This window comes from Eulemur rufifrons, chromosome 30 (genome assembly GCF_041146395.1).
Source record: "Eulemur rufifrons isolate Redbay chromosome 30, OSU_ERuf_1, whole genome shotgun sequence".
NCBI classification, from domain to species: Eukaryota; Metazoa; Chordata; class Mammalia; order Primates; family Lemuridae; genus Eulemur; species Eulemur rufifrons.
This window is the reverse complement of record NC_091012.1, coordinates 43,022,855-43,046,460: the sequence shown is the minus strand read 5'-3', so window position 1 is coordinate 43,046,460 and position 23,606 is coordinate 43,022,855. Positions and strand designations below refer to the sequence as shown.

At 44.2% G+C, this 23,606-nt stretch overlaps 1 protein-coding gene across 2 annotated transcripts in view; it reads left to right on the top strand.

Moving 5' to 3' along the window:
• The first annotated feature begins 15,076 nt into the window (after nt 1-15,076).
• ARHGAP36 (Rho GTPase activating protein 36) overlaps nt 15,077-23,606 on the top strand; it is a 32,446-nt gene continuing 23,916 nt past the window's right edge. Inside the window, exons 1-2 of one of the 2 annotated variants that reach the window (XM_069463576.1) lie at nt 15,077-15,171; nt 20,767-20,772. Coding sequence is in view for 1 of the 2 variants with exons in the window: in XM_069463577.1 (XP_069319678.1) it covers nt 15,114-15,171 (58 nt within the window). In the remaining variant the exon portion in view is untranslated. The remainder of the gene's footprint in view (nt 15,172-20,766; nt 20,773-23,606) is intronic. The other variant, XM_069463577.1, reaches the window with a different exon arrangement.

The following is a 23,606-nucleotide window of genomic DNA, read 5'->3' as shown; positions in this document are numbered from 1 at the left end:
TACATGATTCATATCATCATGGGTATACCAGTTAGTGTCGGAAACTATACCAAGAAATATTGATTCTGCAAAAATCAGTAAACTGGGGCCACGGCTAAATATTTATTGGAGGAGACAGTGACGCCATGTTTGCTTGGAAAATTCAAGCAAGTTCTGTCCAATTATTGTGGGTTTAGGTTTGAACGAATTAGCTCTTAGTCATAGAATCCCAGAATGTCAGAGCTGGAAGGACACTTATAACCTGTCTGACCCTGCATAACCCTGAGGTTTTCAAACTTTTCTTTTGCAAGAAACACTTTGTAGCTAGGAGACTCTTACGACAGTTTTCTCATTCAGCAGAGGAGTAAAAGAAAGTCCAGTGAAGTTAAGAAGGATCATGGCAGACTGGGGAAAGAGAGTCCTAGTCTTGGAGGAAGAGTCAAGACAGACTCCAACTCTGTCCTAGCCACAGGGCCTGATATTATACCATTTAACTCATGCCTGAAGGGACCTTTTGGATATGGTCATTTAAACTGGTAAGGGACATCCGTTCCCTGGGGAGGGTGACATAGTAACTAACAGATTTGTTAGCAGGAGTGAGTTTATTTAAATAAAACACATTGTTACCAGTTGTCACAAAGCCCAGAGGAAAATCCTGAGGGCAGGAGACCCCGGGAGGTAAATGTCCTTTATTGGGGTACTTCATGAAGGCAAAGAGAAGAGAGGAGGAACAGAACTAGGCCAAACCTCCTCTTCCCACCCTGGCTGTTATCTGCTTCTGTACCTATCTCTTCATATGTCCATCTTTTGCCATGCCTCTGTGTCATCCCCGGCAGCAGTGTACCTATCCTTGTCAGTTTCTGCCCATGTCCATCCTTGTGTGCAGGTTGGCTCTGTTGATACCTGTCTGCTGTGAGTCCATCTCTGCCTATGTCTCAAGTATTTCCAGGTGTGCCTGTTTCTCTCAGAATGTGTGTCTGTGTCTGGCTGATTTTGCTGGGGTGCGTATGTGCACATGCCTGTGTGTGCATGTGTTCTTCTATGTGCTCAGAACTCTATCTGTGGCCTTTATTTCTTGTAAGTGATTGTTTCTATCTTTCTGTTTCTACCTTCAGTGATTTACCCAACAAGAATGACCAGTAGTGAAAGTGGGATGGAAGGAGGGAAGAGAAAAAAACATTTCTGGTCCCCCTATAGACCTCAGTCTCTTCCACGTTTTTCAACTTTCTTCATCTATTTATTTCCAGTCATCCTCCCTTCTCCATCCCTTTTTTTCACTATGTCTCTTTGTCTATGGTTGTTCTATTTTTCTTTTTTCCCCAAAGATCTTTTATTTCTTCTTTAGAGAGTCAATTATATCACACAACTTGAACTGCTTAAATTTTAGCTTTTTTTCATTAAAAAGCATTTCAAGGGCAAAAAAACTCATTTCTTCAAACTCACTTTTTACGCAGTGGCATTTTCCACTAAAAGTTTTCAAAATTTTCTCTAAATCCTTTTCTTATTTTTCTATTTTATTTATTTCTTCCCCTTTCTCTTTCTCTGTTTCTATTTGTTTTCTCTCTAGATTTGTCTTTTCCCATATATTTTCATTTTTTTCTTATTTTTCTTTCTTTCTCTATGTATCTTTTTCCTTTTGGAGGGATTCTTTCTGACTCTATTTTTCTTTCTCTTTCTTTCTCCTTTTCTTCTTAGCTCCTTTTTCTGGGTTTTTCTTTTTGTTCTTTTCCTTTTATTCTATGTGTCTCTTTTCTCTGGTGCTTTATTTTATTCATTTTTCTCTCCTTCTTTCCCTGTCCCTCTTTTTATCTCGTTCTTTCTCCATTTCTTTATTTCCCTTTCTCTTTCTGTTGCCCATTCTTCTCATCTCTCTGTCAGTAGCTGTTTGTATATGAATCTATCAGCTTCTTTTGTGCTTTGTTCTCTGCAAAGATGCTTCAAGCATCAGAAGGGAACAGGAGTTATCCCTTTCTGCCCTGGACTGGGCTGTGCATGGATGGGGTTCGTCATCTGTCTTCTCAGTCAGTGTTGGGTGGGATTGTTGCTGCTCCCTGGAACCTAACCAGCACATCCTTGTTCTCTGCCCCCAGAACCCTGTCTGCAGAGTCACACTGTGACTCCAGCCGCTGTGCTGCTTGTATTCCCTGCATGTCCCATGCAGAGTGATGAGCCCCCAGGTGCGGTAGGAGAATTCATCAGCCACCTGACAGGGCTAACGATTTACTCCTGAGAAATAATCCATATCCAGATAATGGATCACCCCTGACTCCCTGAGACCATTTGTCTTGGCACTTAAATGGCACCAGAATCCGGGGGCAGAGCTAGGACTCTATCCCAAGTTCATTGGTAGATGAACAGGCTGGAATAATAATGTTAAGGATTATGGTAAGAACACTTTGCATTTGCATGGTGTTTTTAAACTCTATAGGTTTGGAAGAGATTAAGCTTCCTTGGCTCATCTCTTTTGAATCTCACACACTGTGGACCCTGTTTACAGATTCAGAAAAGAGGGACTTTAAGTGACTCACCCAGAGTCATCTAGCCTGTTACTGGCAGAAATGGGAAGACAACCATTTTCTGACTTCCTGAGACTCTTTCCTCTGAATACCATATGGCCTTCCAATCTCTGGGTCTCACCATTTGTATCTGGGAAATGGAAGCCAATACGAAGAGGCAGAATACTGAAGGGGCTCATAGACAGACCTGGATTTTAATCCTGTTTCTGTATTAGCTAGTTGTGTGGCCTTGGGAAGGTTGGTTACTCACTCAGAACCTCAACTTAAAATGAGGATCCCAATAAACCTTCCTGATAGGGCTATCATGAGGATGAAGAGAGATTATATATGTAAAGTGCTTATTATAGTGCCTGGCTCATAGTAAAAGCTGTGTGAATGTTAACAATGATTATCACTACTGCCTGTCTCTTTGCAGGATGCTAAGAGAACTCATACAAATGCATGAGAAAATTGGTCTGGAGGAGGGGAAGAGATCATTGATGAGCTTGCTTCCACAGAAGTATCCCTGAGGCCACTGATGGAAGAAGGGACAAGGAAGGGTGAATTATGATTGCTGAGGGAGAAACTAAGGATTCTGCTTGGACTGGCAGAACCTGCCAGCTCTGAGAACAGGCAAAGAGAAGAAAGGAGGTTGGAGATCTGTGTTGAGGCTCAAAACATGTTTCATGGCTCAGCAGGACCCATTGCTGGCCTTTAACTCCAGCCAGCTAAATAAGGTTCTCCTTCTCAGGGTCTTAGCTATTTCTGTTTCCCTAGGGTGGGTCCCATTCCCAAAAGCTGGACAGATGACTGTTTCTTTGGGGAATATTGAAGCCCAAAATATATTTTAGAAGGCCAACACAGGCTAAAAATAATGAAAGGTACAGGAACCTTTTGCGTAAGTGGAAGCTCACTGTACAAATGTAAGAACTATTATTAATATTCCCAACAATAACAGTAACAATCAATCTTTAGAGCTGGTTCTACAGAGTGTGGCTGCGAGAGGTTGACACATTATCTCAGATGGTGACAAACATCCCCAGGGCCCATCTGTATGCAGAAGCACAGCCCACATTCTTCTCCCCCTTTACAGAGACCTCACCCTCCCAGAGTCACACACATAATTTAACCTTCGGTGAAATGATGCTGACGCTATTGAGGCTCACTGGAGAATGGATGCTGTGCAGAGGCGGGCAGTGTGGGCTCCTGACTTCAAGCTGCGGGAATGCGAGTAATTGATACATCTCCTAAGCACCAAGGGCTCAACTCCTTTGGAGATGAGAAGGGCTTTGTCTAAGCCTGATGGTTTATTAATAATTCTCTCCACTGAAGAGAGCCCTATGTTTATCAATTGACAAGCATTTAGTGAGAGAACCCTCTGTGGGGGATCTAAAGAGGTTTGGCAGAGCTGACAATGTGGTTGAGGAGACAGACCAAGGATATATAAGCATTATTGACAATACAAAACAGACCCCTCAAAAAAAGAGATGCCAGCAGCTGGAGCAAAGTGGAAAAAATATATAGAGTCAGGAGACTTGACGTCACAATCTCTCTGAGCCTTGGTTTCCCAATTGTCTTGCAAAAGCAGTCTAGTACCATTGAAATATTAGCTTTGGAGTCAGACCAACCTGACTTAAAATTTCAATTACTTCACAAACTAACTAGAGGTCCTTGAACAAGTTACTTAACTCCTAGGAGGCACAATTATCTTATGTATAATAACAGCCCCTACCTCCTAGGGTTGTAGTGAGGATTAAATGAAAGCACACACGTAAAACATTAAGCATAGTGCCTGGCACATGGTAAGCACTCAATATTAAGTTCCTTTTATTAATATTATAATATACAGGAGGAAAGGCAGAAATGTTTAGAAATAGAAAGTTTTTATTTTCCTCTTCAGCTCTTTATATGCTTGACATTAAATTTAATAGGAATGCAAACCAAAAAAAAAATACTTGTATATAAACAATAATTATAATATCACTCTGTGATACCTTTTGTGTGCCTCCCAGTATTGCTCACTAAATTTGGTATGATCAAATTTACAGAACAATGAAATAGCAGAGGAGGTAAATTATATACGCCTTGTGATCTTGGACTCCTCTCTGAGCTTCAGTTTTTCCATCTGTAGAATGTGGCTGAGAACACTTACTTCACAGTGCTATTGTGAAAATTAAATTAAAATGTGTATAAATGAGTGCATTGCGCACCGTCTGGGGAGTGGTAACACTTGAAGGTGCTGACTCGGGAAGGGGGGGGTGGGGAAGGGAGGGATATATACCTCATGATGGGTGCAATGCGCACGACCTGGGGAACAGACACGCCTGGAGCTCTGACTTGGGGGGAAAGGCGGTACAGGAGCAACATATGTAACCTGCAATTCTGTATCCCCCATAACAAGATAAAATAAAAAAAACAAAAACAAAAAAAAATGTGTATAAAGCACTTGGCATAGAATAGACAGACAACAAATGTTAGCTCCATTCCCCTTCTCTCATCTATAAAAACGGAAATAAGAAAGTATCAACCTCACAGGGTTATTGTGAGGATGAAGTTAAGTAAATATACAGGAAATGTTTGTAAACTGTAAAACCCCAATAATAGTCTTTATAGGACATTTGTTATGTACCAGGCACTGTGCAATTAACAAATGTTAATCAATTAGGTAAACATTAATTAAGTGTCTACTATATGCAGGACACTGTTTTAGGTGGTGCAAGTGATCCAGAGAGATAAGGGCCATCAGAGTGGATGAGCCCCTCCACACAAGAATGCAGCATTAAGGACAAGACCTTGAGGGATATGTCCATTCAGAGTACTAGAGGAGAATGCAGAGCCATGGGGAGAAATGAGAGGTAAGAATACTAGTATTGCACAGTGTCCTCAGAGCCAAGGAAGGAGAGAATTTTGATAAATAGAGAGAGATTCACAATGTGACATTCTGCAGAGAATGCAAATCAGATTAGGACAGAGATGTGCCCCTTGGGTTAGGCCTCCAGAAGGACATTGGTAGCTGCACTGAGAAGGGCCAAGTATGTGTGTATGTGCATGTGTGGTGGGGGCAGAAGCCATCTATCTGTGGACAGAGGAAAAAGTGTGTGTTGGGGGGGGAGTGAGGAGGGCACATCTAGAATACTCTTTCAAGGTGTTAAAGACTAATGTTTAGAGAGGAAGGCTGCATGATAGCTAGAAGGGGAGTCAGGGTCAGGGGAGGGTTGTTTCTATGTAAGAGCGTTTCAATGTCCTTGTGGGCTATGGGGACGAAGAAGAAAAGATGAATAAGCAAATGAGAGAGAGGATTTTTAAACAGGCAGAAGAAGAATTCTGAGAGCTAACACCTGGGAGCTTCGGCTAAGAGAAGAGGGACTTGGCAATCAATAAGGAGATGGGATCGCAGGGTGGCAAATGCTGCTAAGTGGCCAAGAGAACTGAGGACCGACAAGGGGCCACTGCATGTAGAATTAGGAAGCTATGAAGGCCTTCCAGAGCAGGAAGAGGTAAAATAGTGAGTGGATGGCAGAGAACACACATTTGAGAAGTTTTGCAGACCGAGGAGCAGGTAGAACAGGCTGAAGGAAATATTATGCTTTATGGGGAAGGCTAAGATGTGCATAGGCAGAGGGAGGCAGTCAATGGAAATGGAGAGGCTGAAGGTACAAGAGGGTAAGAAATTCCGTGGTGGCTGAGATGGCAGCAGAAGGAGAGACCGAGTTTCAGAATACCAGTGAGGGGGGCCCCAGAGAGGGTCCCTTCTTCCATTGATGTGGGAAGGAAGGATAAAAAAAAAAACAGAGGGGTCAAGGTTCTGCATTCAGTCCCTGAACCTGGCCTTGAGCACTAATATCACCACTTCTGACCCCATACCTTTCAGGGTATCTCACTATCACTGAGTAAATTTGAAGAACAGCCTCTGAGGACAGCAAGATAAGGCAATATATTTAGAGGATATTTTGGAGGCTCTTTCCCTAGGGAGGTGGGAGAGAGCTGTAGCCCCAGTCCCAGGATACTGGGCCCCAGAACCTGGCCTAGTGGGGAGAGCCTACAGTTTATGACCTGTACCCATGCTACACAGTCTCTTCCTTCCCTGTTGCTGACATTCGCACCCCAGAACCCCTCTTGAAAACAAAGTCAGGGTCCAGTCTCTCAGAGACTTGTTTTTCTGTTATTTGCTAAGGCACTGGGGGCCTAGAGTCCTGTGATCTGACCAAATGCTTCCCCCATTGAAGGCAAGAGAAAGGACTTTCTGAATATAACCTGGTCTTCTGTTCTTTGACATGTGTACACAGCCTGCTGAATATGTCAAATGGCCTTCCTGCCACTTGATCTGGCCCCAGCTACAGCCCCTCTTCCCTAGTATGGCTACTCTCTGGTCCTAGGCAAATGCATCTCTGATGGTACCTTCCTGCCTTGCCCTTAAGCTTTAGTCTGACAAATCTCTTGGGATCTGGAGGATGAAACCACAGGAAAGTTACAAACTCTGGGTGCTTGAAAGTAGGGGAAGGTGCTGGGCCCCAGAAGTCAGGAGAGGGGGGCCTTGGGCAAATACCAGATCGAAAGCAACTCAAAAGATAATGAGTCATCAGCATCTTTTGTCCCAGGGCCAGTTCTGGTGTTCACATAGCAGTCTCTATGGTGCCTGGGAGGGAGAAACACAGGGAGGGAAGGGCAAACAACCCCATGGCTAAGGGAAACCAGGGCTCTGGAGCTAGCCCTGCATCTCCATAAATGCCCATCAATCCATGAATGGATTAGTAAAATGTGGTATATGTATACCATGGAGTATTACTCAGCTATAAGAAATAACAGTAATATAGAATCTCTTATGTTCTCCTGGAAAGAGTTGGAACCCATTCTCCTAAGTGAAGTATCCCAAGAATGGAAAAATAAGCACCATATGTACTCACCAGCAAATTGGTTTCCCTGATCATCACCTAAGTGCACATTTGGGAATAACACCAATTAGGTGTCAGGCAGATGTGGCAGGGGGATGGGTGTATGCCTACCTAATGAGTGCGACGCGCACTGTCTGCGGAATGGACACGCTTGAAGCTCTGACTCCGGGTGGGGGGCGGTGGCATGGGCAATATACATAACCTAAACTTTTGTACCCCCATAATAAGCTGAAAAAAAAAAGATTAGGTTGCCCCAGGATTGAGTTATAGTGGAGGAGAAAGACTTATTTGCATTGACAAATGGCAATTAACGGAGGGGGTTATTAAAAGTGAGAGAAGCTACAGGCTCAGAAATGTCAGCGGTTGGTGTGCAAGAAAATTCCTTCACTGCGCTTTCCTCTCCCTCTTCTCCCTCTCCTTTTCTTGCCTCCCCTTTTTGCTCTTCTCTCTGCTTCTCCCTTGCCCTGCTCCTGCTTGCTCCATCCACCCCCACCCACAGCTATTGATGTGATTTCTCATGATCTACGGTCAAATCCTGATAGGCTCACAAGGGTCCAGCTAAGCTGTCCCATAAACGAATCCTGTGAGTGGACAGACCAGGGGAAGCAGCAGGCAGACAGCCCCCCACCCCACCCCCTCAGGGTAATGGAAGCTAAACCAATAAACCAGAGTGGCTGCCCCCAAAATAATCAATAAGTCACTTGGGGTCCAAGAGAGGTAGAAAACTTCCCAGCAAACAGTGCTCAGGACATTTTCCATGACCTTCTCTGCCTTGAATGTCCATGGTGCACCAGCCACAAGGGCCAGGACTGACTCTGCTCTCTAGGTGCCGTTCCCAGATTCTGCCTGGCCTGTCTCAGTTTCAGAGGGAGGTCATTCATTCCAATGGGATGTGACAGGTGCCATCTTCAGGCGCCTGGCTCTGCTCCCTGCCGCTGACTGCAAATCCCCCAATTGCCATGCTGGTCTGAAGAGAGAAAGCCCTGGGGTGGGCAGATGACCACTCAAGAACCCACGAACCCAAGGTGGGATGGCAGTGTGATGTAATGGACCGAGCCCTGGACTAGGATGCTGGACACCTGGCTTTTAGTCCCTTTTCAGCCACTAACTTGCTAGGCAATGTTGGGTAAGTCACTTTCCCTTTCTGGATTTCAATGTTTCTTCCCCCTCATCGTGATGTGAGGAGGTTGGACTAGATTATCCCTAATGACACTTTCAGTCCTGGTAAGCAAATTGTGAAATTTTAAAAAGTCAATTATTTTTGGAAAATGTCCAGCTCTGAATTTGTTTTGGGACTCCTTCTCTAGGGCTCCAATTTAGCTGTTTTGTCACCAAATAAATCCTTCACCCTAAACTCCTACTCAGCACATGCAGCCATTTCCCAGCACCTAAGCTCCAGCCACAAAATTAAGACTACTCATAGGTTGCTGTGAGCTAGGCTGACGCCATGGCACTCGCTCTAGCCCAGGCAAAAAAGCGAGACTCTGTCTCAAAAAAAAAAAAAAAAAAAAAAAAAAGAAAAGAAAAGAAAGAAAGAAAGAAAGACCACTCATAGATCTAGCCTTCCCCTCCTGCTGAGCTAGTGAGCTAGTTCTGCGTGTGGGGCTGGGGCCATGATGATGGAGTCCTCAGGTGGAGCCCTGTGGGAGGGGATGCACCACTGACTTCCAGATTTTAGTAGCTGCTGCCTAAGAGGAGATTTCCCCTAATTTCGTATTTCAAACTTTTTAATATACAGTAAAATTGAAAGAATAGCACAATAAATACTTGTACATACTCTCATAAACAATTTGCCACATTTGCGTGCTTTCTTTCTCTTGTTCTCTCCCATTCTCTCTCATAATCTCTCTCTCTCTCTCTCTCTCTCTCTCTCTCTCGTTTCTCTCCATCTGAAAATATGTTGCACTTCATCCCTAAATACTTGAGAATGCATCTCCTAAGAATAAGGATGTTCTTAGCTGGGATGAATCTCAGACTTTCTAAGGGCTTTGGAATTCTCAGCAAGGGGAAAGTCTACAGTCTCTGGAGTCCAAAGGGGGTCAGGAGATATATGAGGTCTAAAGACCAGATTTTAGTCTGGATATGGGTAATATAAGAGGGAGCTGAGCACAAGAGAAAGAGGCACAGACAGTGAGTGGTTCAAGCACAGGTTACAAACAAACAAAAAGGCAATGACTTTGGGCAAGTCACTTCCCTTCCTCAAACTTCAATCGCTTCATCTATAAAATGGTGTGCTAATCTCTGTCCTATTAACCTTCCAAACTATATGAAAGTCAGGTGCGAAAATAGATATGAGAGCACACTGGGAGCTGCTACACTTAAACATACGCAGGCAAGTGATATGTGATGATCTTCAGAGCTAGTAAAGCTCAAGAGCAATGCTTCTTTGGCCACAAGCCTGGAGTCTCTCATAACACATGAAAGTGGATGTTCCCCCTGCTCAGCCCCCAGACTCTTGTTACTGGAAGGCACAGGATTTTCATCTAGAATGGAAATCTCAGTGGCTTAGATCTTGAGTAGTTTTTCAAAAGCATAGGCACACACCTCAGTTCTTTCCAGTTCTTTTTTCAGATAACTCCATTTTCTCTTATTGATTATGGCACAAAACTAAAAGATCACTCCCCACTTTTTCTTCTTTCTGACATTTTTTTTCTGTGCCTCCTTAATTCCTACTATTCCTCCCACCCCACCCAGTCGAGACTCCTGGAGTTGAAAAATTCTCTCATCCTGCCTATCCCTAGCTCAAAGAGTAAAATGCTTTACAAAATTAAGTGAGCATTTGGGATTTTTAACTTGATTTTTATCTTTTCATTCAACCAGAGGGGAACGTGTGTGGGAGATGCACTTGTCAACTAAAAGCAATTTCTCTGCCTTCTTGGGGACTGAAGTGTAATCGTAGCTCTGTCTTTCTGGTGTCAGTATGAAACTTGCATTTTCCGGAGTGGTGTCAGCACACTGACAGACAGCTCCTGGGATCTAGCGAGGAGTACTGGAAAAGAATGGGCAAGGGGAGAGAGATGTGGAGGCTGGTCTCAGCTCATCTCTCCTCCCCTGGCTGATGTTGGGCTAGTCACTTACTTTGCCTCACTTTTCTAACTTTAAAAAGGTGAGAATAATTCTTTCCCATTTCTGTCTCACAAAGATGGTGCCAGGACTTTGTCAGGCTTTGGTGATATGAAAATGTTTGGAAGTAATGGAGCTACAGAAGAAAAAGGAAGTGCTATGGAACCAGTATATCCTAAGAATTCTGTTAAGTAGCTAGAAATGAATTCAAGTTTTCTTTGTACAACCCCATTTGAGAAATGAGGGAACACTTCTGAGGTTCAAAGAGGTCTCACAAAGGTCCCGCATGATTTCAATGATATGTTCACCATGAGAGCAGCTAAATCTTTCCTAAACAGAAAAGCAGGGAGGCAGGGTCTTGAGGTCCTAGAGCATGGAGTTTCCTTTAGAGAGTACACATGATCCCTGCGTACTCCATGTGGACCTTCTGATGGTTTTTCTCAAAAGGAGATGTTGGAAGGCAGGGTTGCTACTCGGCCAATTCCCTCCATGGGTCCCCTGGTGGAGTACTTTGTTATCTCACTGCTGAAAATGCAGGGACTTTCATAACAACCTGCAGAGGGAGGTGGGCAGAAGGACTGAGCTTCCCATTTCATAGACGAGGAGCCTATGTCTGTAAGCAGACATACTTACATTCCGCCAGCCAGTCAGCCAGTGAGTCCAGCCTTGCTCCTGATATTTTAACTGCTCTTTCCACTGTGTTTCAGCTGTCTCTTGCCTGATGCAAGGATACCAACAAGTAGGGAGTTCAATAAGCTGACTGGGAGGTACTATGCAGACATATACATAAGGATTCTTAGAAAATCCAAATGGTTGACCTATATGGAGTATGCTCATTTTGAACACACCTAGGCCCTATCAGGAGTCAAGTTTTAAGGTTTGGTCAATTTTCCATGCTATGTATTTGCCCTTGCACCCAAAGGAAATAGAGTGGGATTAAAGTGATCCATTTCCCCAGATGGAGGCCTCAGTGTTCCTTGTAGCTGGGGTGCAACAGGAAGAGCTGTTGTGGAGGGTTTTCAGGCATGGACTTCTTTCCTCTATATTAAAGTATCTCTAACTTTAGTGGGCATAAAGGTCCTTATGGAGAGCCTGTTAAAAATGCTATTTTCTGGTCCCCATGACCAGAAATTTTTGTTCAATAGGACTAGAGTGAGAGCAGGGAATCTGCATTGTTACAGGACATTCCAAGTAATTTTGATACATCTGGTTCAATGGACCATACTTTAGGAAACACTGATCCATGACAAGGTTTAAAAGCCTCTGATTCCTAGAGTCCCATTTAATTAGCAATCCTTTGTCTGGGTGCCAAGCACTTTTGGGCTTTAGGAAAAAAGATAGGAAGGTTTGAAGTCTATCTTTTCAAGGCCAACAAGCCCCCAGATTGACTTCATCATTATGGCCAAAGACCTCTAGGCAGACAATGACCTAAGTTAGGAGCAGGGTGCTTAGTTCTTAATTGAAATTACAAAGAGAGACCCTTGAGATGCAGCAAGCTGTCTAGCTCTAGGCTTTGGACTGTCAGGGTGAGGATAAAGATGCCCAATGTGCCCTTTGTGAGCACACACCTTGGGATGAGAGGTTGTAGCTCCAGGCTAGCAGGTTCCTGGCTGCTTGATGGGGGCACTAAGGACTCCTGCATCCTTGGAAAGGAGGAGCCATAACTGGTTATATGCCCCTGCACAGGAAGGGAGTTCTGCATTTTACTCACAGACCAACTTCCTCAACTTTTTCTGGGTCACCAAAGCCAGCCCAAGTGCCCTGTGCTACTACCACAACCCCAACCTAAAGGCCCCAGTCATTCCCCTGTCTAGCTTAGTCCTTTATTCAGCAGAAACAAAGTTATAGATTTTTTATTAGTAGTGTTTTCTAAATCAAATCCAGAAAATAATGTTTATTAAAGAAAAATTGGAAAATGCTAAAATATGAAAATAATAAAACAGTTAAAAATTACCCATAATTGCATTGCCTAAATACAATCACAATTAAGATTCTGGTGTGTTTCTTTTTAGCCTTTTTTCCCTATGTATAGGCTTATTGTTTATTTGCACTGTTTATATTACAGTGTGTGTGCACACATTTTGCATTCTACTTTTTTTCATTTAAAAGTATCATAAATGTATTTTTGGATTATCATATAAGCTTCCAAATTATACACTTAAAAATAATTGCACAATAATTCATTGAGTGAATCAACATTATTTGCATAGCTCAATATCTGGTACCTAGAGGACATTCGATAAATATTTATTGAATGAATTAATGGATTGATGGATGAATGCATTCTCCTATTATGTGACATTTAGTTAAGGATAAAGATTTTCAAAGGGAATTTAACACTGAGTAATTAAGTAGCAGAGTAGGCAGGTCAAAGAAAAAGTAGAGGGGAGAACTGCTAACCTGGTTACTAAAATAACTTTTTTTAGAATTCTGATCTGTATATTTCCCTTTTCTTTTTTTTTTTCCAAAAAAGTAGATATTAAATACTTTAGTCTGCCTGGAGCTTGTTTATAACTATTAATATCCCCATTTTACAGATGAGGAAACCAATCCTAAAAGAGATTAATAACCCTCCCAAGATTACAAGCTACTACATAGTGGAATTGGGCTTCCAATCCAGTTTTGAATGTCCTTAGCTTTGTTTATTTACACATCACATCTTTTGAGAAAAAGGCAACAAAGAAGGATAGTTGTCATGGGTTTGTCCCTCAGGTGGAGCTGCTCTGGAAGCAGAGAAATTTCAGTTATTGAGGACCCTGGGATTGGACCAGGCAGCCTTTGTGCCATAGGGGAGCCAAAAAAAAGAAGTAGCTCATTCAGTTGGAAAAAAAGGAACCCATTGAGGCTATTTCAAAAGCTGGTGCTGGATAACCTCCTGGGAAGAGGTTAGGCTGAGATTTCAATATCTATAGCCTGAAACTGGACATTTCTAGATGTCAGACTTGTTTGGCTTGGAAGACTAAGTATTTGTAAAGCAGAAATTGGTAAAAGAGCAGGTCTGGTGAATGTTTGTTGTCTTTGATTGCTTTTAGAAAACAGAGAAAATTGGAAATGATTTAGAAATTGGTGCAAAGGCAGAGAGGTACCATGTTTCCCAGAAAGGAAGAAAAATGAGTGGAAGGCCTTTAAACTCTGACTGCAGCTCTGCTTTGCTAAGAATTGCATGGCAAAGTATAGGCAATTTTTCCATTTTATGTGCCCCTTTTGCAGCGTTAATGCTAAAAGCAAATGTAATAACTGCTCTCCCCAAAGGACCCGTGATTGCTGACAATCGAGCTGTTGGAAGAGAATTTTCCATATTTCTTTCTACCTCCTCAGTAGCATTTTGATCGACAGAACCCCATTCTCCCAGTGGAGGAAAACAAGGCATGAAGTCACATCTGTACAGCTACCAATGGAGAATCAGGAGAGAAATTAATTTGGGCCCCTGGGCTTGAAGAGAAAAGAAAATTTTGTTTAGAAGCCCTTCCTGCCCAATGTGGTCCATCTCTGGTGGCTGCTTCTACCCCAGGATTTGGGGGGCAGGGCTAGTTTACCACCACCCAAGGCTCAAAACACTGAACCAGCTGTGGCATGTGCCCCAATATGAATTTAAAATTTTAAAATACAAAGCCATAAAAGAAGTACAAGAAAACCCAACACAGTACAACCTCCCATTGAAATATCAAATATCAAATTCTTTCTAAAAATAAATGTGGATCCCCCTCCTATGCCAGTGCCCCAAACAAAGTATAGGCAGTGGAATCTGTAAGACAGCAGCAACTGGGGGGGGGGGCACCCTACATTTAAGCCCACTTGACATTGCATTCTTTTATCTCAGTTGGTGATCAACCCTCTCAAAATAAAGGTCCCCAGGCAGGAAAGCATCTCCCTCTTCCCTGAAGGAGTCCCAAGGCAGGGGCAGTAAAATTACTATCAGATTCTGAGCCCCTTGGGGTGTGGGGGGGCAGAGGGGCGTGGGGCAAAAATCATTTCTCCTACTCACATTCTTGGTCCTCTAGAATAGAGCAGTGACTTAAAATCAGACTTGGAGCTACCCAGGGCTGAGGTGATGCCTCCCCTTCAGATTCAGGGCTCCTAGGACAGGCACCGTTTCACTTAGTTTGGGCCTCCTGAGGGCTGAGATAACATCTCCGCTAAACTGTAAACTTTTCTAGAGCTGGGATACAGTTTCACACTCAGATCTTAGGTTCCCTGGGACAGGTGCACCACCTTGCCTTCAAATTCCAGCTTCTGGGTACAAGCCTGCTTTTAAGTGCCTGATTAAGGGCACCTGGCGGGAGGGGGCGGGGGGGGCAGAGATCTTCCCTCCCTCTGAGATTCGGGGCTCACCAGGGGTGAGATGGCATCTCCCCTTACCCTCTGGGCTCCCTGGGGTAGGGGCAGGGTCCTGCCCTCAGAGTCAGAGCTTCCCAGGACAGGAGCTGTGTCTTGGCCGCCCTCCGCGTGGGGCAAGGGGCTGTGGGACAAGCGGCCCCTCCTCCAGCGGGAGGGGGGGCTCCCCTGAGGCCCTGCCCCCTTTGTGACATGCTGGAGGTGTCCGGTGACCAAGACACTCTTAGCTGGGTGCAGGGTGCGGCCCAGGGCGTGGTCACCATGGGCTACTTAGGGAGGCCAGTGCGGGGGACAACGCGGAGGTTAGCGCGGAGGTTAGCTGTGAGCTGCCAGGCACTCAGCGCGGGTCATGCCGTGGATACTGGACTGCCTTTTCGCGTCGGCCTTTGAGCCCCGCCCCCGCCGTGGTGAGTGGGGCCCACCGAGTCGGGGGGCTGGGGTGCTCGACCCAGGGGGCGGCTAGCGGCTACAGCTTCGGCTGGGCGCCCTGGGCTTGGCTCGCCGCCCCCTCAGCTCCCTTCCCGCTGGCTTTTAGCTAATTGTTCCTGGCTCAAGGGAATGCCCCGTCGAGGCCCCGCATAAATCACCAGCATTGCCGGGAACCGCCAGCAATCGAGCTAATGGCTCGGCAGGACGCGGGGCAAGCTCGGGGGCGGAGTCCCTGGCTCAGTAGCCTGCAGGGACAGCCAGAGCCTTGGGGCCAGACACTCAGGAGTGCTGTTCTGCAACCCAAGGGCCCTAAAGGCCTAAGGATGAACGTCCCTGGCAGGGCAGCCAGGCCCCCGGGGACCCCGAAGAAGGTGGTGGGGGTTATTTTTGCTTTGAAGCTTGTCGCTCTGTCCCAATGTCAACCACAGAATATCAACACAGATCCCTTGGAGTCATCGAATTCAACTCCTCCATTTAAGAGATGGTGACATTGAAGCCCAGAGATGGGAGAGGCCTGCCCAAGGTCACCCAGAAAGTTGGCAGCACATCTGGGTCTGCCAACTGCCCACTGCCCCAAACTGCCCAATGGCAGAGGTCTAGAGTCTTTAGTCTGGGTCTTTCCTTGGGTACTTGAGATCAACGCTTGGTTCCCCTATTCCTGTGGAATTGAGAGCATAAGCATTCAAAGATCACAGCATGGGTGTGTGGGTCACATTTCACCCCTTTCCTGGAACTGGTTCTACAAAGTACATTTTAGAAACTTATAATTTTTTCCTCCTTAAAGTTTCAGGAGACTGATATTTTCTTTTTGAGATTTCCCAGGACCCCCACCCACACTGTCCTTCACTCCCCCTTGATAAGCCCCACCCCCTCCAGCCTGCCACCTGCCCCCACAGCCACCTGTTTTTCCATAGTCTCCACCTCCAAAATCTATATTGGTTAGAGTGCGTCATTAGTCACCAGCCATAGACCAAAGCTGGGGTTGTCTCCTCTTTCCTCTGCCCCCTCACAGGCAGGGGAGGGGAGGCAGGGAGAGGAGAGACCTCAGCAACTTAATTCAGCAGAGACCTGTTTTTAGTTCTTGCCAGCCCCAACACCCTGCTGAGAACCATCCTAGGAGTTTGACCTCCTGCTTAGAGACTACAGCATGCTTAACCAGTTCTAGTACAGTCTCTGGCCAGCCACAAGGTCTCCAAGAAGGAAAGATATGTGCATACACACAGAGAATTTACTATTTTCTTTTGTATATTTTTACAGTTTATGTGATCCTCATGAGTCAAAAAAATAAGAGAGTTTGATAAGATATCTCTTTAGGCCTTACTGCTCTAACAACCTACTTTTGAAAAGAGGGTGGGGGAACCATTTTATTCCTGCCTGAACTAGAAGATTGTTGTGTGACTCCAATGAGATCAAAGATATGAAGTCTCCTTTATGAATAATTGCATGGGAGAGAGTCTGTGTTAGACAAGGAAGCCCACCCCCATCTATAAGCAACAATGTCTTTAAGAATTAGAATGCTTTTCCTTAACCTGAATCCAAATCTATGTCCTGGGAGCTTCCACCTTCTGGCCCTGGTGCTGACCTTCCTGATCCTCCTTCCTAGGGCACAGTGCCAGCCCTCCTCATTCTCCCATCCCCCACTCAAGCCTGTTCTTATCCAGGCCAATCTTTCCTTCATCTGTTTAACATGCCACATGGTTGCAAGGCCCCTACCCACGTCTAGCTGCTCTTCTTTGAACGTGCTCCAAGTTACAAATGCCCAATGACCTGGCCAAAAGAGGATTTCCAGCTATGCCCCTATAAATATCATCCTGGATGGCTGACTTTCCCTCTTTTGGAAGCCCACGCCACACCCAAGGTACACACATACACAGTCATAAACCCACCCATACATACACATTACCACACCCATGCATGCCCACATGCAAAGCCACGGACACACACACACATTTTATATGTATCACATACTTTCCACACATAGCACAATATATTCCCATCACATATGCCTGTACCACTCACAAATCCCATGGACATATCACACAGTTCACACAAAGACTTTATTTACATTGGGATTACTTTCAACTAAAGCTACTCTATAAAAAAAAAAAAAAGTAAACCGAAGTTCTTTTCAGAATGCCCATTCTGTATTTAGTTGGTTTTTGAACTCGAGTGCAAAACCTTATATCTGCTGCTGCATTTCCAGTCTGGTGAGATCTGTCTCCCAACATACCCCTGCAACACACCACTGCCCACACCAGCTCTATTACTTATACAATTGCAGCTAATTTATGTGAAGTACTTCCCAGATGCTGGACCCTTAGGCTCAGTTCTTTACATGTACGATCTTACCTAAGTCACACAACACCACTTTGAAATAAATAATCTTTGGGTACAATTTTTTTGACCAGATAAGAGCCCACTTCATTGCACTCCCCCTAAGAAATACTGTACAATGTGAAGGGTGACTTTGTGGGTAACTATTGATAGTCTGTGGGGCTATAGTTGCCCTTGGTGCCCCCCTTCAAATGCCTTTCAGAAATCCTCAGGAGTCAGAGGTGGGTGGGGGTCAGGGGGAGTAGCTGGCTGCTGACTGGGCAAAATGGGGGAGGTATCCTAAATGTTCCTTCACCCTCGTCCCCCTTACCAAAGAGATAGTATGTCAGAGCAATATTTGAGAGTGACAGTGGGCAGTGGGCAACCATATGAAGGCATTTGGGAGAGGCATCACTGAGGTCTGGAGGAATGGGGCCCCTGGAAAGGCCTGTTTTCCCAGGGAAAGAGCACGATTGACCCACTTGAAATTCTCTCCCCAGTTCACTCTTGGCATTGGATTTGGCCTCAAACAATCAGGCTTCTGTAAAGCAGCCAAAACTAAAGTTGAAGGGACCCTGGGGCCCACTTTACATACAAATTTGATCTTTTCTTGGAGATGGGACCCGATCGATTTGCTGAGGCCAGTCCTGGTTGTGCTACAGCAGAATCATTTTCCAGAACTGGGGAGAGATTGCCAATGAGACACCCCACTCCCCTGGTCAGGGTGTCAGACAAACACCTCCATTCACCAATGGGAGGACATCCCAAAGTTCCTTTGTGAATTACTTGTTTGAACCTCAAAAAACATTTCTCTCTAGCAAAATAATGTGATGCTCTAGAGCTTAGGTTCCCAGGTTAGCTCACATTTTACCACCATGAGGATAAAATACAGCGTGTGCGTGATGAAAGCTGGCAGAAAATAATACTCTTGCGAATGTACCTCCAGCAGTAGAGCAGACATGCATCAAACTTAAATATCAAATGACTGAAAGCATATTGAGCATTGATAGAGCAGGAAACCAGGTTCCTGAGGGTGATTATGGCAATGGTAAAAGCAACATCACTCCTTTTTTCACACTTATCTACTAAGACAACCTAAATGTTCAACAATAGTGGAATGTAAATAAACTCTGTGACATATCCACTTGTTAGATAGTATACAACCATAAAAATGGTGTCCCTGAAGAATATGTAACAACATGGAAAATAGTGCTATTATAGCTGTGTCTAATATGTTATTTAAAAAAAAAACTGGAAGACAATTCAGCAATAAGATAAAGTTAGAGATTCTAGTAAGGTGGTGGGATAATAGTTATTTTTTTTTCTCTGTTTTCTAAAGTCTGTATAAAATTTGTTCTTAAATACTCTTATAATGTAAATTTTAAAAGGTTTTAAAAAGAAAAATTGAGGACCTATGATATGCAAATAACCTATACAATGATCTAGATTCCCACTCTACATAGTTTAATCCAAGGACTTTTTTTCTTCAAATTTTAGTTTAAATGTAATGACTAGATCAGGCCAGCCAAACATGATCTTCCCAATGATCGTGAAATATCCACTAATGCTGGGTGGGAAGAGACACAACTGGTTTGAATCCTAGGCCTGCTCTTATAGTGTTGCTGTGAGAAGTTACTTGACTTCTCTTAAAATGATATATTTTATGCCTATATTTTTGGGTTATAAATAATAATAACAGTTATTATTGTTGTAGATGTCATTATATTAAATGTCTTCTATGGCTCAGGTATTAAAAGATGTGTTTTATTTTTTATTCACATGTTTGCCATTTTCAAATACCAATCATCCAACATAAACTATCTCATTTAACCATAACAACTCTCTGGGGTAAGTATTATTATCTCTATTTTAAAGACAAAAGCTCAGAGAAGTTTAGTAACTTGCCCACTGTTACACAGTGGCTAAGCAAAGATTGCAATCCGTTTTGGTCTGACTTCAAAGCTTGAACGAGATTAAAAGAAATAAACATTTGCAAAGCTCCCAGCACTCTGCTGACATACAACAGACATTTCCTAGGTGGTCAATATGATGTCGTGAGTGATCCCTTGCCCAGGGTCCAAACTCTGGTCTTTGATCTATTTGATTACCTATAGATTCCTTTCTGTGAAAAGGTGCACATTTCAACTGGAAGATGCAATGCAAACACCACCTGTGTCCTCATAGCTGGGGCTCTGAGTCACCGGGAAATGATTTCTGTTTCCTTCTGGCAGTATCATTTGTTCTCACATGTAACAGCAGAAGTAGGTAGATGGCATATTTGATGAGTCTTGGCAGCTACTGTCACTTCTCAGATACACTTCTTGAGAAATCACAAAGCTTCCTCCGGATGGGCACCCAGTAAATACCCAGAAGCCGGTAGGTGCCTGCTTATTAAGGAAACTTAAGGGGTATGAGCCTATCCTGAACCCCTGCTCCACCTATTCTCTGTGTGATATGGCTGACCTTTAATTGTTACCCCTCCAGTTGCCCTTCCCAAATCAGGGACTACAGGACCTACTCAGAAGCAGACGGGGGTAGGAGCTGGAGAAGTTTTTCTACATTCCTAAATCCTCAGTGGGACTCACTAATAGATTATTTTGCAGGGAGCAGTCTAGGGTCAGTGAGGGTGGCATGCAGGATGAATAAGAAGGGTGAAAGAAAGGGAGGAGTTGAAGGCATCTTCCAGAAACTGGGAACATCTGAAGGCCAGTCTCTCAGAGCGTTTTCTGCCATGAATCTCAATGCTTCTCTATTCTGTAGTCTCTTTATCCTTCCCTGGGATTATATCCACCACCCCACCCCCAGCTTCTTAACCTTCCCTTACCACTCCCTGCTTAAATGCAGCTTTAGCTTGTAGTAACTTGCTTTTGTCTCTAGAGGGAGGCAACAGCATCAGGGAGGAAGGGGCACAGATTGGGGTCTTCACCAGTTTTAGCAAAAGATAGACTTTATTTTCCTTTAACTGAGAAAAACAAATAGGAATTAACTGGAGATGTATTTTAGGTGCTGCATAGCATAGCTCAGAGAACCATCGTCTCTCTCCCCATCATTCCATCTAGGTGGCTGCTAGAAATTGGGTGGCCTTAGGAACTTTTCTTAATTTCTAGAGTAGAGGTGAGGGGAAACAACCCAAAAGTCATAAGGTAATCTTGGCTAGGAAATAGTCATTCTTTCCTTTTCTTGAGCACAAGGGCACATATTTAGGAGACAGGGTTGGGACTGGGTCTGCAGTTGAGGTGAAGGGAAGTCTAGACACTGAGCAGAAAGTTTGAAACTTTCCTGTATGGAGTATTACATCTGAAACCTTGCTCTCATTAACACTGCGAGAAAAAACTGCAGAGTGAGAATCGGACTTAAGGTCCAGTTCTTGCGGGGCTACATTAGGCTGATCAAAACATCATCCTAAAAGAAGAGGAACTATTTCAAGAGTGTCAGACAAACCAGTAATGAGGAAAATTGGCAGCTTAGTCAGTCAGCTCCACTCCCTGAACACCCTGGTTGAGACATTGTGCCACATGTGAAGGAAAAATAAAAATTTGTAAGGGAATTAACTAAGCTTTTCTTAAACATTTACTGTATAGGTTAGGCACTTGGCTGGCATTTTCCATGGTTTACCTCCTTTAGTGACCTAAGCAATTCTAAGGCAGGTGTTAACATCTCCATTTTACAGCGGAGGAAACAGAGGCTCAGAGAGGTGAAGTAACCTTCCCAAGATCACACAGCAAGTAAGTGATTGAGCTGGGATACCAACTCAAACTTGTCTTACTCCAAAGCCTGTACTTTCTTTTCCCTCATGGAAAAGGTAAAAGACCTGATCTTAAAGGGTTTTACACTCATGGGGAAACCAAGATCTCTCTCCTCAATAAAATTCACATTTTGGTGCCCTGCCCCTACAGATTCTTATTTTTAGGGTGAAAACAAGCAAATCTTTGTTTATATTGGACAGTAATGGGGTTTAGTAAAGCATTTTACACCTTTACAATTCTTCATATTATCTTCATGTTATGGGGACACATTCCCTGAACTCTGGGGAAAGCAGAAGAGGGGGAAGAGACAGACTGACTTATGGTGGCGATTTTAAGCTCCAAGGAAAGTGTATGTGTGTGTGTGTGTGTGTGTGTGTGTCTGTTCATCCCATAGTGGTAGCAGTAGCAGTGTTGACAGGAGTTCTGGTATCCTCTCCTATCCCATCATTTATATGGGTGGTAGGAGTCAGAGGAGTAAGGGGAGCTTTCCATTATGCTAATTGCCTCTGGCCCAGGGCTGTATCTTTGGAGCCATAGCCTGGAGCTTTTGGCTTCTTTAAAGTTGGAAGCTTTTCCCCCATTTCACAGGTACTGAGCTGTGTACTGAGCACTGAGCTGGAGTGAACCAGACAGTCTTCACATATCCAAGTGGAAATTACACAACTGGATTTAGATAGGTAGTCTAGAGGGTGTGTGTATGTGTGTGTGTGTGTGTGTGTGTGTGTGTACTGGGGATGAGAGGCAGGTAGAGAAACTTCCAGGAAGAGGGAGAGGGCTCACATGAGGGGCTGTGAGGAAGTGGAAGTGAAGCTGGTATACTCAGAGGAAAGAGAGGAGGTGTCAGACCAGCCCCACAGCAGCAGAAAAGCTGAGTGCCTGAGACCAGATGCTGGGAGATACCAAAATGTGCATGAACTCCTTGTACGGACTTAAGTGCGATGAAACCAAGGGGCTTCAGGTGGTCTGTGCCCTGCATGACTTAGACTGGCCTCTCTAGCCCCCACCATTTCCTCTGGAAAAGACTTTCTGGCTACATAATACTTTAGGCAATGCTTTTCCTGCCCACCCGGGATGAGGTGCTGACCCAGGCCCAGCTGGGGGGAAGCTTTATGGATGTTCCAGCTGCTTTTCATCCACACACCAGGCTCATTTGTGTCAGCTGAAAGGGCACAATAATAACAGTGGCAATTTAAATCGTGCTTCTCGCTTTCCCCCCTGAAAAGTGGTGAAGTGACTCACCACTGTTGAATTGTCCTCTCTATGCACCCCCCTGACCTCTTTGCAGCAGTCTAGGATGGCTCCCTGAGGGCTGATCTGGAAGCCAGTGCTACAACTGGGCTGACACCATGACCCCATAAATGTGTTCCTCAAAATGCGATGTATTGTTTTAATTTGGATTTCTCAGATGAGGCTGCTCAGAAGGCATTAAAGCAGCATGAGCCCCATTAGACAAGCACAGTGCTCCCCGAACTCATGAATAATATGAAATGGGGCCCATTTGGTAGTCTTTTCTGAGGGGGTTCTGCATGTTTTTCTACATGCAGTTTGATATGGAGCTGGCTGGTCTGTTTGAAATTCACTGAATACCAACTTCTGGTAGTGATGCTGTAAAAACGGCTCTAGTGGGAGCTGTGAAATCATTCCCTTACTCCGTCTTGACCCCATTCCCCTCCAAACCCAATTTCCTCCAAACCAAATTCCCCTAACCCTATGGCTAGAAAATGCTTATTTTCAGCTCTTTCTTTCAGCACCAGCCTAAGGAGAGCTCCAAGAACTGGAGCTGGTGAGGTGCTCCTGTGCCTAGAGTAATTAAAGACTTTGAGGTGTCAACAAAGCAGGTAATTGGGTGGAGAAAGTATCAGCTGTCTGGGAAACAAAGAAAGTAATTATGCTGAGTACTCTTGGTATTGTCAGTAAACTCAAAAGAAAGATTTGTCAAGAAATGGTACTCTTTTACTGAGACTTCAGCATCTAGCAGGAATCAGCTTAGTCATGCTACCTAGTATAGAAGAAAGATTTAGGGAATATGGCAGACCTGAGTTCAAATACCAACTCTGAATCCTATGGTCTGTGTGACCTTGGGGAAATTACTTAACTACACTGAGCCTGATGTGTGAAGTGTAAAATAGTGACAATCAATAGCTCTATCTACCCCACAGGAGCATTGTGATGACTTGAGGAGATAATGCAAGAGCACGTACGTAGCACAGTGCCTGGTACACAGTAAATACTTAATAAATGGCAACATTATTATGATTACAACTATTATTTGCACTATATACCTGGCATTCTCTACAGCAGCTCAGAGTTTAAAAAGAGAGACAAATAATTGCTGTTATTTCTGATCATGTCAT